The 14,476-nt window shown below is 52.2% G+C and overlaps 2 protein-coding genes across 5 annotated transcripts in view; both read right to left on the bottom strand.

The window, feature by feature from the left end:
- Positions 1-14,476, bottom strand: part of HOXB3 (homeobox B3) — a 41,254-nt gene that overhangs the window by 26,415 nt on the left and 363 nt on the right. Inside the window, exon 1 of one of the 4 annotated variants that reach the window (XM_078375561.1) lies at positions 6,929-7,061. The exons of the other annotated variants lie outside the window; for them this stretch is intronic. The gene's annotated coding sequence lies outside the window, so the exon portion shown is untranslated. Of the gene's footprint in view, positions 1-6,928; positions 7,062-14,476 lie in introns of those variants that run through there. 4 annotated transcript variants of the gene reach the window in all.
- HOXB4 (homeobox B4) lies at positions 101-2,971 on the bottom strand. The gene is made up of 2 exons (XM_017972696.5): positions 2,484-2,971; positions 101-1,625 (listed from the first exon to the last, which is right to left on the bottom strand). Exons 1-2 carry the CDS (start codon positions 2,938-2,940, stop codon positions 1,345-1,347), a joined length of 738 nt encoding a protein of 245 aa, XP_017828185.1. The 5' UTR covers positions 2,941-2,971; the 3' UTR covers positions 101-1,344.

The raw sequence follows: 14,476 nt of genomic DNA, 5'->3' as shown, positions 1-14,476 counted from the left end.
CCACATACAATGTGAGGCTGAACTCACCAGGGTGCTTAAAATATACACTGGGTGGCATCTGTCCATATCTTTACACCAATGTTTCAACAAAAACACGCTGTGCTGGTCACAAGAAACCAAACATTTATTTCTATTGTCACTCTGTACAGCACACAGATATTCACACATACGAAGGGTTCTAGACTCAAGCAGCCCCAGAGGTAGGAAGGGGCCTGGTTTTGGAATGTCAGAAAGAGAAGAGGAGAGAGGACGAACATGACACAAAAAAGAGTAATAATAATATTATCAATAATAATAATAAACGATGCAACATAATAAACTATGGGAGAGGGCTCTGCCACATCCCCCTCCCAGAGTGGGAGGGGCACATTTTATTTCCTAGTTTCACATTCCTTTTCAGTCTAGGAGAGAGGCCTCTGCTGTACAACTCTGGACTGGCAGAGTCAGGTCCAGCTCCCGGAACTCAACTGGCCCCTCACCCTGCCAGGTATGGCTTGGCTTGGCCTCCCTGAGGAAGGACCTCCGGGGTCTGCGAGTCTCTCTTTTTTTCCTTGGACTCAATTTTCCTACTCACTCCTGAGTTGTCAAGGCCACCCCCCTCCCCTACTTGTTCCCTTCCTCTGTTCCCCACCCCCAACCCCACGGTGAAAGTGGGTGAGCAGTCATTTTGTCCCTCCGTGAACAGGCACAGAGGATGAGGGAGCGTGTGTGTGTTTGTTACCGTGGCCAAAACAGTGCACTATCTGGCAGTCAGGGGTGCTTTCGCTGGGTATCGGGAGTGGGGGACAAAGAAAGGAAATCCAGGCTGTCTTCCAGCAGCGGCAGCAGCAGAGGCGGAGGCGACCGAGGGCCTCATTTGTTAGCGGGTGTCGAGGTAATGGTCGACACCGAGGCCCGTCCTCTCCTCGGCAGAGTAAACAAGACAGATGGGCCTGGGCCTGGCGTGATTAAAGATGAAACGTGGATCCATCTTCGCCAAAGCTGAAAACGAGGAGCTGCGGCCTCCTCCTATTTCTCTTTCTGTCTTTTTCTTTCTTCCTTCTTGCTTTTCCTTTTTTCTTTTTCTTTTTTTTTAAGGAAGAAAGCAAGAGATTTGAATCTTGCTTCTGGGGGGGCTCCCTATGGCCCTCTATTGTCATTTCTATAAATAAAGCTTCCCCTCCCCCTCTTCTGCGTCTATTCGCATATAAAGTGGGGGGAGGGCAGATAGGTTTTTCCGGGGCCTAGGCCCCGGGGGCCCCCTCCCATCACCCCACCCCATCCCACAGCGCTCGCTGCCCACCCCCACCCCAAGGTTCATGGCTCCTGCGTGGGGGGGCACTAGAGCACGGGGGTGGGGGGGCCTCAATTGGGCCGGCCAGGGGGCCCTCCGGCTGAGCTTGCCGCGCCACCCGAGCGGATCTTGGTGTTGGGCAACTTGTGGTCTTTTTTCCACTTCATGCGCCGGTTCTGGAACCAGATCTTGATCTGGCGCTCAGAGAGGCAGAGCGCGTGGGCGATCTCCACCCTCCGGCGCCGCGTCAGGTAGCGGTTGTAGTGAAATTCCTTCTCCAGCTCCAAGACCTGCTGGCGAGTATAGGCGGTCCGAGAGCGCTTGGGCTCCCCGCCTGCGTAATTGGGGTTTACTGGACACACACAGAGAGAGGGAGAAAGAGAAAGTTTTATTGCCCCAGAAAGGAAGAGCCCTTTCTTCCAGAGAACACAGTGTTTCCCTCCCTCCCTCTCCTGCCACCTCTAGTTCCTTCAGAGGGAGAGGAAAAAAACGAAAAGGGGAAAGAATGCAAGACCCAAGAATGAGACAGAGACCTCCAAGTTTTGGAGAGGTGTGCTGTGTCCTTGTTGCTTGGGTGTCTGGTGCTGGTGGTGTGTGTGTGTGTGTGTGTGCGTGCGAGGACTCCCCTGAGGTTTTAATTGTTCCTCTCTCTCCCTCAGCTTGGGGCCCCCAGAATGGGAGAATGAGGATGTGGAAGAGGGAGGGGTGGTTTCTCTAAACCTTTCCTCTGTTTAGTTCCCACCCCTGCCGCTCAGATTCCAAGCAGTGCCTGCCCCTACTAAAAACTTTTGCCCACTTCTCCAGCCAAGGAGTCAGACTACAAGAAAGGAAAAAAAAAAATACTGGGAGTTGACTCGACTCTCTGCTTAAATACACATTACCTCCTCCTCCTTTTCCTCCTCCACCTCCTATACTCCTCCCCAACTTCCAACTTCACTGAGACTGTATCTCCCTGGCGAAAAAGTCGCTGGTGAGAATGGTGAAGAGGATGGGGGACCTACTTCAAAGTCGCAGGGCCCACCAGGCCATAAAAATTTATGGGGGATGTAATTATGTGGCTCTGAAAACAGGCGACCGTAAATCTCTGGCAATGGCGAGTTTATAGCGGGGACAATTGGCTTCCCCAGCTCACCCCCCCCCCCATGCCTCCGAGGTCCCTTCGGTGTAAAGCTCCAGGGGTGGGAGGGGGAAGGGGTGCCCATGCACTCACCCGTGCTCACGTGAACTTTGCGCATCCAGGGATAGACGACGGGCTCTTTGCACGCGGAGTGGGACGGGCTGGGGTTCAGGGGATTCTGGGCGCAGGGAGGCGGCGGGGGGCTGCTGCTGACCGCCTCGCAGCGCTGGCTGGGCTCCGTGAGGAGGGCGCCGGCGGGTGGCGGCACGGGAGCCCGAGGGGACAGCCCGGGCGGTGGCGGGGGCGGCGGGGGTGGTGGCGGAGGCGGCGGGGGCCCAGGGTCCAGGCAGGCCGCGTAGCGCTGCACCGTGCACGCCGCGCGCCTCCCGAAGCCCGCCTCCGGCTGGAAGCTGCTCTCTCGCCTCTGGCCGCCGGCGTAGTACCCGGGCGAGTGGTCGCTGGGTAGGTAATCGTTCTGTGAATATTCCTCGCATGGAGGGAACTTGGGGTCGACATAGTTTGAGTTGATCAGAAAAGAACTCATAGCCATTAATTTCTGGGAATTGCCCACAAAATATACTAAAATTTATTCCGACCCCTGACTCGTTTTCCTGTTTCCGAAAGCCCTCCTACTTACTGTCAAGTGAACAAAGTTAGGCGCCCACGTGATCCTCCGAGCCAATGGCCGCCCCGCCTGCGATTCCCGGATAAGGAAATCTGCTCACCCGGACCCTACTCCAGCCAAAGAGGTTTATTTCCCCTTCTTCTCTTCCCCCTCCCCACCCACCCATCCAACAGCAAGATTTACATAGGGCTCCGGCGGGGCGACCCCCTCCTTGCCTCGCTCTCTCCGGGATCGGAGAGATTGAGAGAGAGCGTGCGCAGGTTGCGACTGGAGGGCCTGTTGGGGCGCTAGGCAGAGCGCAAACCCTAGATCCCTTAAGAAGTTGGGGCACCCAGTGTAGCCCCTCCTGTTCTACCTCACCTCTGTCCAGCATTCTCTACCTTTTGCAGGCCCCTATCTCCTCCCCACGGCAGAAGGGAGCCCTTGCACCCTTCGTCTATATGGGGAGTTATGTCATTGGCGGGCTGGGGGCTAAGTCTCGAAAGGGGAACCCGTACGGGGGCCAGAACACAGAGCTTGGGGCTTTTCTCTGCAGCCGATGGGGAGGGGTAGGGGTGAGAGAGGAGGCGTCCAGAGCTAGAGGGCGGGTGCGCAGAGGGACTTGTCAGAGATGAATGGAACCGCGGGCGGATCGATAGGAAATTCATGCACTAATTCGGGGAGACCTTGCCTTCCAAATCGCGTTTAACTGCGCGATTAGCTAGACTGTGTCAGTCAGTCCGTCTGTCCCCCTTCTCCTATCCACGCCTCCCTTTAACCCACAAGGCCCAAGCCCGGAGAAACGACGTGGTTTCCCACACTATAGATAGAGCGCTGGGGTTTAAAAAAATAAAGAAAAGAAAGAAAAGAAAAAGCCTGCAACTTTTGAGAGCAAAATTGATTAGTGATTTGCTAATTCCGGAACCACCCGAGCAATACTACCCATGGCGCCGAGACGTTCTAATAGTCGCTATTGCCGCCGCCTCCGCGGCGAATGGAAATCTCACATCCCTGTGATACTGGGGATACAGCCCTAAAGGTGACTCCACAGACAATAAGACCCCTTGGTAATCGAGTATTTCCAGGGCATCTTGTTCTTAAATGAAACGGAAAGGCCGCCTCAACATCCGTTTGTTAAGCAAATTTCCTTTGCCTTCTTGGAACACTGAAGACAAGTCATTTTTTCCGAAATTTCCAATAAAGCCTCCCTGAGCCCAGAATAGAAAATGGGTGCGTTTTGGACGAGAAGATAAATGTAATACTTCAACAACAATAACATTAACCTCTTAAAAAGAGGTGAAAAAGGACCAAGGCTCCAAGGGGCAGGCGTGGGGAGAGCTCAGGTAGATGATTTCTCCGTCTTTAACCAGTTGAAGGAGGAAAAGAAAGAGAAAGGCGTCTTCGTGTGGCCAGTCACCGGATTTTCCTCATTCAGAAAAATAATAACGTACATATATATATTTTTTTCTTCTGGAAAAATATGAGCGGAGTGTTTATGTCAACTACATATTCCCCTAGATACGAATTTGTGACCACAAAATTCCTTACACAAATTCGGATCTACAGGGTATATACAGAAGACAGACAGATCTTCTTGGCCCAGAAATTTTCCAGTTCTCCTACTTTCCGCGTGTTCTTCGTTTGGGGTGTGGTTTGAGTGCTTTGGTTTTATTTCGTTTTGTTCTAGTTTTGAGCCCTGGGAACAGAAAAAGGCACTGCGACTCCGTTCTTGAGATTACAAGGTTTTCGATTCTGCTATTAGAATTACAAGCAGCCAGTTCGCAAAGGGACGCGAACCTTGCCGCCGCGCCGCCGCGCAACTCTCGGTGGCGCATGAATTATGAGATGTAAACATTAGCTAAGCACAAAAGGAGGAAGGGTCATTCTGAGGCTGCCGCGAAGTCAGATTCAGGCCTTTCTGGGTGCCTTCGCGCCCCTCCCCTCCTCCAGGACGTTTTTTTTTTTTTTTTTCCAGCAAAAAACAAAACCCCAATCGGCTCCTTGTGCCCCTCCAAGCCTTTTAGTTTGTGATCAAACGAATATCTAGATATTTTCCAAAGTGCCTCTCGGTGAAGGGAGGAGGAAGAGGCGGCTTGGTGTGAAGGAGGTGTAATAAAAATCCTTTTGGAAAAATTCAATGGTAAAAAGAGAGAGAAACAGCTGTAAAGAAAAATGCTGGGAGACCAAGCAGATGGGGCCCCGGATATTTAATGACGGGCAATTCCGTTTACAACCTGAGAAAAGATCAAAGGCGTTTCATTTCCGAATGAAGGGCAACGAGGAACCATAAAAGATGCAGCCAGATGATATAGGACCCCCCCCCCCCAGCCTCTCACACCTCCTGGGAGCCAGGAGAGGGGGACTACCCCCGGGAGGTGTGGGGAGGAACCCCGCTTCCCCACCTTCCTAGCCCCAGGCGGGTCCTTTCCTTCTAAACACACACGAGCTCGCCTAGCCACCTGCTTGGGTTGCTGGTGGTAGAACCAAAATGGGCATCTGGGGTTTCCGAACCCACTTCCTGAGGCTCCCAAAAGCCGTGAATTTACTAAGCGGAGAGTCTGGGGATTGGGCGGGCGGGAACTGAGACTGTGAAAGCTGTGACAGAGTAAGGGAAAATGTGCATAGAAAAAGCCTCCACCCCACCCAGACTCTCTACTCAACTCCCTAGGTCTGAGAAATACTCGCATCTCTAGTGAGAAAGTCAAAATAATATCAATTTCATTAACAAATACAGGAACAACACAAAAACAATCCTCTAAATACAACACTCCAGAGTCTCTGCCTATCCCCAGTCCTGGGACCTTGCAGGTGGGTAGGAGGAGAGTTCCCACCTGCCCACAACCAGGTCTAGAGACTTTCTGATTTTCTTTTAATTTTAAATCTAGGAATTGCCAATGTTAGCCTCTGGGCCTGACTTCTAACATCAACATTCTCCCAGACAGGCTGAACTCACACATATTTAGGAGAAAAAAGCAAACTATTACACTGTGGTTGTCGTTGCCAAGAGAGGGTCCAATAGGTAATCTCAGACCCCCATCTGGGCAGGGAGACTATAGAGTCTGGCCCTGGGCCCACAGACAAAATGTGCTGCTAGGATCCCCAGCAGCTCCCTAGCGTCAAGCAGGGACCTTTCCTTGTCTTGTCAAAGGTCACTTAGGGTCTCCAGGACCCACTCCAACCGGCCAGGCCCCTCCCCCACCCCATACCTCCTGTCCTTCTTAACTCGCCAACTCTCGGAAACCCGTCCAACCCGTCGGCATTTCGGAAGTTTGGGAGGGCCGCTGGGCGGGCTGCCGAGCCTCTCTGCTGCTCTACACTTCACATGCGGCCGAGGTGCCCCAGCACCCCAAGAGAGAGGAACAGGGGCTACAGCCACCGCGGGTTTTGGTATCCTTGATCCTGGCGCCCAAGAGCAGAGATTTTTCTCCTCTGCGCACTGGGAGCCGCCACCTGCCAATCCCACCGAGGCGCCGCACCCCCCTCACCCCTCCAGCTGTCCGAGTTGGAGGACAGGGTTTATGGGCGACTCCCAGGACGGATTTCACCGGAGCAGGAGGCTGCCTCTCCTCTCCACCGCCGGGAAGGATACCAACAGCCACTAGCATAATAATAAAATAAGAGCAGGGGCCATGCGCGGATCAGAGCCACCTCCCCTGCGCTCCCGGGTCTTTCCGCGGCTTGCCAGCCGCTTTCTCCTGGCAGCCACAGGTTGCTAGCGTGACCTCGCGCCACCCAGTCCCCCTCCGCAGTCCGGGTGTGTCCAGTCCACGAGGAATCATCACCTTTTGTTGGCAGGGAGAAGGGACTCAACGAGGGAAGGAAACCGAAGGCCCGAGCGGAGGCGAGTCCCCAGCCGGCGGCGGCGGCGGCGGCGGCGGCGGCTGAGGCGCGGAGGAGAAAAAGGCCCAGAGGGGGCGCGGGCGAGGGTACTCACCGGGAGGCTCCCCAGCCCCGCCGGCCGCCGACCCGCCCGCGGACACGCTGGGCGACAGCTGAGCTCGCTCCTGTCCACTATTGTGTGTCCGGAAAACCCGACCACGGCGGCGGGCAGAGCCACGGGCTCCCTCAGAGGCCGGAACATGACTTTTTTTTTGTATGTTTTTGTTTTGGAAGCGCAAGTTTTCGTATTAATCTCATACTTTGGCAGTCTTTGTTAAACAGCTAAGCGCGTCACGAGGCTCTCAAACATTTTAATAATTTTTAGACGCCGTGACCCGCAGTTCACCTCTCTCCAGGCCTCCCCCACGAGCAGGCAGTTACTATAATACGCTCGCGCAGTTCTCTGGGTCATATTGAATTCTGCGTAGGTCATTACTTGGGAGAAAAATGACAGAGCAGAAATTTGATTCAGCTCATCCTCTCCAGCTCGACTTTTCGCCAGAACCTTCTCTTCACCCAACCCCCACCCCAAAAATGTCCCATTCGGATAGGAGTCAGCCAGCCACGCCCCTGCTTTGCTTTGCTTTTCCATCATTCCCATATTTTTGTTAGCTCTGGTTCCAAGGAGAGGGTGGGATTTCATGTGGGATCCTTTTGAGGCCTGAGAATGAGGCTGGCACGGGGAAAATTGAAAGCATGGCTTTGGGCACCTGGGCCCCAGAGAATAGGCCTGAGCAAGAGGCCCCTTCCCTGACCCCTTACCCCTAAATGCCTGCATGGCCAGGGCCCAGATCCCAACTCCACTGCATACTCCATCTGCTTTATTTGCTTCCCCAAGTGTCAGAGATACCCTCATTTCTGCAAGAACTTTGGAAGCTCCAGGGCTTAGAAATGACCACTCCACCTCTTGGGGCCAAGATTTTGGTTCACACAACCCATCAGATTTGGGGAAGACAGAACCTTGAGAGAGGTTGTATCTGCTGTACTGGGCTGGTCAAAGCTGGACACATAATTTTCAGAGCTTTAACTGTTCTTTAAATACAAAACAATAGCTTCTCCCTGCACCAAAGAACCGTTCTCATCAATACAGTAACGCTTTTGCCTACCCCCATGACCCACACAAGGAGGTTCAGGAGCAAATCAAGAAGGCATTTAAAGTAGTGAGATTTTCTTGGGTTTGTCTCTCCAGGATTAGAATCTGGTGGATTGCCTACAACACACTTCTCCCTTTCTCCAGCCTCCTAGGGACCTGCAGAGATAGGTCAGGTGACTCCCCTTCCTCCCTCAATTCAAGTCTATAGACTGAGACAGGACTCCAGCCTAGTTAGCAGGGTGGTATCCCCCTAGTACGGAGAGGTCAGGAAGGAACTCCCCAAGGCACCCAGCTTGGTCTTGAAGGGCAGAAGCCACTCATTCCTCATCCTGGGTCCCTGCAGCCCAGGACCTTGGATTGCTCCAGTCTGTATCTAAATTTGCTAATGCTCTGTCCTGGAATAGAAAGAGATGGATTCTTCAGCTCAGCCTTTGACATCTGTCTCTTCAGTACTCCAGGAATTCCTTCCTGGCCTGACACTGCAGAGAAACTCACCTAACGACTAAGCAGAAATAGGGACCTGCACCCAACTGGTTTAGTCAAAACACCGATTAAATCTATTTGAAATTTGATATTAAACCTTTAAAAAGGCATCTTTACAGAAACCCTCAGGTTATCTCCATCCTGGCAGGAAAAACACTCACAGTGTACATCCTATATTAAATGCTTGGAAGAGAATATGATGACATCTCATAATATAACAGTCATTTAAAGACCCAAAATAGGCATATGCCCCAGTGTTATAATTACTGAGTCTCTCTAGGCATTTACTTATGAGCTAAGCTTAATGCGTGGATTCAAAGTTCATCTCAGGTCGCTTGTTTCAACTCCAGTTTAAAATATCTCCGTGAGGCTATTTGGTATTTTTCCTTTGCATTTCTCCTCCCTCATCCAAATAGGAAGAGAAGGAGTCAAGACGAACTCACAAATGGAGGGTTGGTAGAGAGTGAGATAATTAACTAGTGGATCTTTCAATAGGCAAGTTTTTAAACTGGAGCGATTTGAAGAGAGGAATGGGTGTTTGGAAAGGCTCCAGTGTTGGCCCATGCTCATGGACCCCAGCTTCCCGACACAGCCTGGGGGTTAAGGATTCTTGAAAACAGGCCTGCCTCTCCCAGGGGTGGGAGGTTGGAAGAGCCAATAGTTGGGCCCCTTTAGGGCAACCAGGGTGGGTTGATGTTAGTGAAAATGAAACCTTCACATTGGAAGCATTCTTTGGCCCTGCCAGACGTCCTACAAAGATGTGGGGGTAATTTAATTGAATTTCTAAAATGTGTGGGGCCAGGAAGGTTTTAATTAAATTTAATATGGTGACTCAAAGATTATCTTTGGAAGAGAAAATTGCTTAGAGGGTTCACCACACCCTAAGCGCTGTCTTTTGTACAACTCACCACCACCATCAGTCTCGCCCTTTTTGGAGAAGAGTTTTTTTCCTTCCTCAGTTTCCCTTCCCCAGACATCTGCCTCTTCGCTGCCCAATTCTGCTCCCTCACTTCTGCAATCCACAAGTCTTCCTTACCTCCAGCATCCTTGGCTCTCTCTTCTTTCTTCACACACACAGCCCCCTCCCCCACCGTCCCACCCCGCCCCCGCGGCTAGTCGCCTCCGCCTCGCCCGCTCACGCACGCTGTAAACTTTTGACCCTCCAACTTTGCGACCCCCTCTGCCAATAACACTGGCCTCACCACCCAGGGTCTCATTCTACTACGCCGGCAGCAGAAACCCCAGGGCAAAACGCTTTCCTTACCCCTCCCCTCTTCGCCAATGTCCCCACTCCAGAGCCTCAGACCCGGGGAAGAAGGACTTTTTTTTTTTTTTTTTTTTACTATTAAATAACTCTTTGGAAAAAGACGCGGAACCTACTTCACGCAATTTCAACGATCTCTTCTATTGGGATGCCTGGAAGGGCTTTTGACCAGCCGCCCTTCTTCATTTTTGACCCCCAGAGTGGGGTGGAAGTTGCTGGACAAGGAGACCGATGGGGAGCAGTAGAATGGGTTGACCTGGAGAAGGGTATTTCGGGGTGAAGGGTGGGGAGAGCTTGGAGCCGGGGCTCCCCGGGAGCAGAGGGGACTGCTGTGCTCACGGGGGTGGAGGGAGAGCTCAGTGTTCCAACAATGCGGGGCCCGGGGCCACCTTGCGCGGCCGCTCGCTGGCGCCTCGGAGGCCCCAGGCTGGCTGTGAACTTGGTCTAAGGCGGACTCTACTGGCAGCTCTGGGATGTTACAGCCTCTGCCTCTAGTCCAGCGCAGCGGCGGTGCGGACAACCCGCGCGCTTTCGGTTTCCCTTCTACCCAAATATCTCCTTCCAGACCCCCACCTCTGACTGGGAAGGATTTCCTTTCTCTTTTCCTGGGATCCCTTGGGATTCAGAAAACATGGGGGGACAAAAACACTAATTAGATCTACGCACCTAAGGACAAGCCTGCAGAAGCACCGAAATAAGGTATCCTCCATCGTGCCTCCAAATCCCCCAAGAGGAGATGCCCGACACAGGCTGACACTTTCCCTCCACTTCTCCCCTTAGTGCGTCTTTCCATGCTGACTCCCCACCTTTGCATCTAGCCTTGGTTCCACAAGACGATCTGAGGCCTGCGAGATACATTTCCTCCCTAGATGCTTTCATCCCTATCCTACCGGGCTCCGAGGTCAGAGATCGCTGCGACCAAAACCAGCCGCTGTGCTTCGAAGCCGCAAGGCTCAGCCCGAATCCACTCGGGGACAGGCAGGCCAGAGGGCGGCCTGGCAGCCTGGAAATCGTTTCCAGGGAGGAAAAGCTAGAGGATGCTGCAGAGAGTGCATTTTTCTCTCCAAGAGGAACTTTAGGGAGAGAAGAGATAAGAGAGGAGACGCCTAAATCACAGAGAAAAGGAAAAAGAAGAGAGGGAAGACAAAGATTAAAACTCGGGAAAATGTGCTTTTGGGGGTCCAACAGGTTCCCGAATTGCCCGAGGTCCAGTCCTTCCCAGGCTCCCAAATTCCCCCTCTCCTCTTGGAGCCTGCAATCAGTAAATTCGCCAAAAGAAAGAACGAAAGTTCCGCCTAAACCTGCAAGCGTACCCCCAACACCGGTCTGCAGTGGTGGAGGTGGCGGCTGCAGAGTGGCCGGCGGCGTGTATTGTGTGCTGCAGCGGCTAGGAGCCCCACGTAGGCCGGCGCTGCGGCCCCTGTCTGCTGACCTCTGCATGATCCCGGACTCTATGAATTATTGATGAGATATGAGCGTTGATTTCCCCTTTCAGGATGCAAACTCCATTATATTGTTAAAATGGCGATTTAATCGTTGAGAATAGCTTTGGTGTGGGTTTTTCCCCCAAACTCATTTGCGCCTCCTTCCTTTTCATTTAACTCTCTTAATTAAATCCTTTAATAGATTTTAATCACTTTTTGGAGGGATGGAGGGAGGAGAAAGCAGAAGGCCACAAGACTATCACTACCACCAACAAACAGGACTCTGTTTAAAACAAACCAAACTCGAAAACCATCATAAGCTTCTACCTTTGAGAAATTGAAAGGAAGGTGACGGGGAGGTTAACCCCTCTAGAAAGGATGCTGGCTCACCTCTGCTGGAGATAGAGTATTACAGGGCTGGGGAAACCCGCCAGAGACAAAGAAGAGTGGGGTAGGGCCTTCGGAACAACCTGCAAGGTATTTAATCTCCCACCACTACCACCATGAGCCTTGTGTGTGGAGCTGACTGTGGAGACTGTCACTCTTAGGCTTGCTGAGAAGTCCAGGGGCTTCAAGCCTGGGGAGAGCCACAGGATTCATGTGCGGAGGGCCCTCTAATCTCAACCTCAGAGTCACTTAGGGAGAAATATCCATTCTCCTTAAGGGGCCCCATTTCTCCCTTCCCCTCCCCAAACAGCTCGATTTCCAGGCGGTGTCTGGGTTAATTAATATGGATGTGTAACAGTGCTGCAGCAATCGATAAATCTCGCTGTGGGCAGATCCCAGCCTCAAAATCCGATTACTCTGAGAAACTCCAAAAATGGGGAGGGTTACCAATGCCCTCTCCCTTAAAAGAGGGGAGCTCATTCTTGCTAGCCCTGTCTTTCAGGATTAGCCAGGTTGGTCCCCCAAGCTGAAAAGCCTGTGCTGGGGAGAGTAGTCCCGGGAAGGGACTGAGTTTGGAGGGTTGTGCTGAGCCCTCTGTCTTCTCCATTGCTCTGAATCCTTGGCATGCAGATCCCAGGGATAAAGGAACCAGGAGGGGAAAGGAGCTTCCTCTCAGATCTTCCCATTCTGCCCACCAGCCCTCAGAGAATAACTTCTCACAGCCAGGGAAGGGTTAAGTGTCCCTGCCACAGTTATGGAGAGGAAGCCAATGAAATATGGGCACTTGGAACTCCAGGCCCGGCTGGCTTTCCTGTTTACACTTCTTTATACTTCCTCCCACCCGTTGGCCTCAGAGAAACAAAACAAAACAAATAACCAAATAAAACAAAACAAAAAAATCAAAATTGAATTGTCCACTGAGTGGTAGCCAGGCTGGCCTCAGAGCGAAAAGAGAAACTGCAGCTGTAATCTCCCTCTGTCACCTCCTGGGGCCTGGCCCCAGGTTGAGGATTTGGCAAGAGGGTGCCGGCTTGGCTTGTAGCTCAAGAGGTTGAGGCCTGGACCGGCAGGGAGAGGAAGTGGGTGGGAGAGGAGGGAGAGCAAAGCCCCCGAGAGAGTAAAGCAGCTTAGAGAGAGATGACCGGGGAGTCCGGAGGAGAGAGTTCTTGGCATGAGAAATCCCTACACACCTCTCATTGCCTCCCCCAACTTGTCCTGGTTGGGGTTCAGGCAGGACTGGGGTTCAGCTCAGGGAGCCTGAAGTGGGAAAGAGGAAAGCCTAGCCTAGGCATCTTCTCCAGGCATCTCCGCTCAAGAGTTTGGTCACTGAGATGGAAGTGGGCACCCCATGTTGCTCTTTGCCATCCTGGAAAATCTGACCAGATATGCCTAGTAGATGTCCTTGGGCCGCCAGCCCAAGCAGTCTTTATCAGAACCTGCAGAACTGACATGAGAGGGGGCAAAGAAAAAATTCTTTAGGGGCAGGACTTGCTATCTGGGGTTTCAGCTTCCAGGAGGGCTTTAAGGGAAGTGTATTAGAGTGAGGAGGCCAGGGGCACAATAGGAATAGGGTTCCCCTGGAGACCCAGGTCAGACTCTCCCTTGTGGAGCTCTTTCTCTGAATGTCTGTCAACTCTGTTGCCTTGTAGAGTGGAAGACCATGGAAGCTGTGCCTCCAGTGCTTCTTTATATTTCCAATGATGCTGGGGATCCTCTGGGAGATGACCTGTATCTCCTTTCTAAGGGATACAAATGCCCTCATTCTTGGGATGATGTGTCTTCAAACCAGGTGACTCTGCTGTTAAGTCTGTTAAGGTTCTCCTGTAAGTCAGGCTTGGGCAGGGGATAAAGAGCTCAGGTAATAAAGCTTCAGGAGATAGAGGAGAGGGAGAGAGTTCCAATGTCCCTTAATGGGGAAAAGGGAGTCTTATGACCCCATCCTTGTCCCAAAGATCGGAAGCCCCTCCCGGGGCCACATGCCCAATCCCAGGAACTACCTATGGCAGTTGGTGAGCTGAATCAAGGGATGGCAGGCTGGTGACAGCAGGAGTGACAGGGTGGTTGGCCCCATGGGTCTTAAATTGGAGGGGGGGGGTCAATTTGGTGGAGAAGAGGCCTCTGACTTTTAGAAGGGTGACTTTTCCTTAGAAAATAACAGAACCTCTAGGGATCAAATCCTGAAGTCTCTCTGGTTTATGGTGCCGCGAAACAAAGGCGCCTTTGAGGGTGTGCCCAGAAGAGAAGAGGGAAAAAGAGAGGAAAAAAGAGTACTTTCCTATTTTCTCTTCCAGCTCCTGAGTCTATTTCCTCCTGACAGTTGAGGGATCTGAGTTCTTGAGCTGATACTATTTATGGAGGGCTTGCCAGACCTAATACCTCTAGGCAAGAGAAGAAGCTCTTACCTTCCCCTACTCCTGATCAGGAATTAGGTTTTTGAATTGGCGTGGGGGGCGGGGATGGACCACTCTGTCCGCTCCCTAGTCTGATTTCAGGATCGTACTTCAGGCCAAGGAGAAAGATTAGCTTGGGACCAACAGGCTGAAGGTGGAGGCAAAAGCAGCGCTGTGCTCCCCATCCCAGATTAGCCCAATGAGTCTGTGCTCCCCATACCAGATAAGTCCGATAAGGCCCAAGATGATCAAAGGCACCCCCTTCTATGGATTTTAAAGATCTGAAAGCCAGAGAGCACCCCAGGGCAAAGCAGCCCACAGCAGCCGCCTGCCGAGTGCTTTTTCTCAGCTTAGATGTATCCAGATAAAAGTGCCCAGCAGTGCACCCCACACATCCCTGACAAATGAATGTCATAAAGTTTATTTCCTGAGGGTGGGAGGATAGCTGTCTCAAGATATCCAGCAATGAAGTGGCCCCCCACAATGGCTCCTTCTTTCATCAATACACACCCCTCCTTCTTGGTCCCTAAATTTCCACTAGCACTGAGGGAGCATGGATCCC

Source organism: Callithrix jacchus, chromosome 5 (genome assembly GCF_049354715.1).
Source record: "Callithrix jacchus isolate 240 chromosome 5, calJac240_pri, whole genome shotgun sequence".
NCBI lineage: Eukaryota > Metazoa > Chordata > Mammalia > Primates > Cebidae > Callithrix > Callithrix jacchus.
Note: the sequence above shows the minus strand (reverse complement) of the source record. Positions and strands in the feature narration are given on the sequence as shown.

Coding starts and splice junctions, on each gene's coding strand:
- HOXB4 (XM_017972696.5), bottom strand. CDS start 2,940: ATGGCTATGAGTTCTTTTCTGATCAACTCAAACTATGTCGACCCCAAG. Junction 1,626..2,483: donor CAAAGTTCACGTGAGCACGG/GTGAGTGCATGG, acceptor GTGTGTGTCCAG/TAAACCCCAATTACGCAGGC.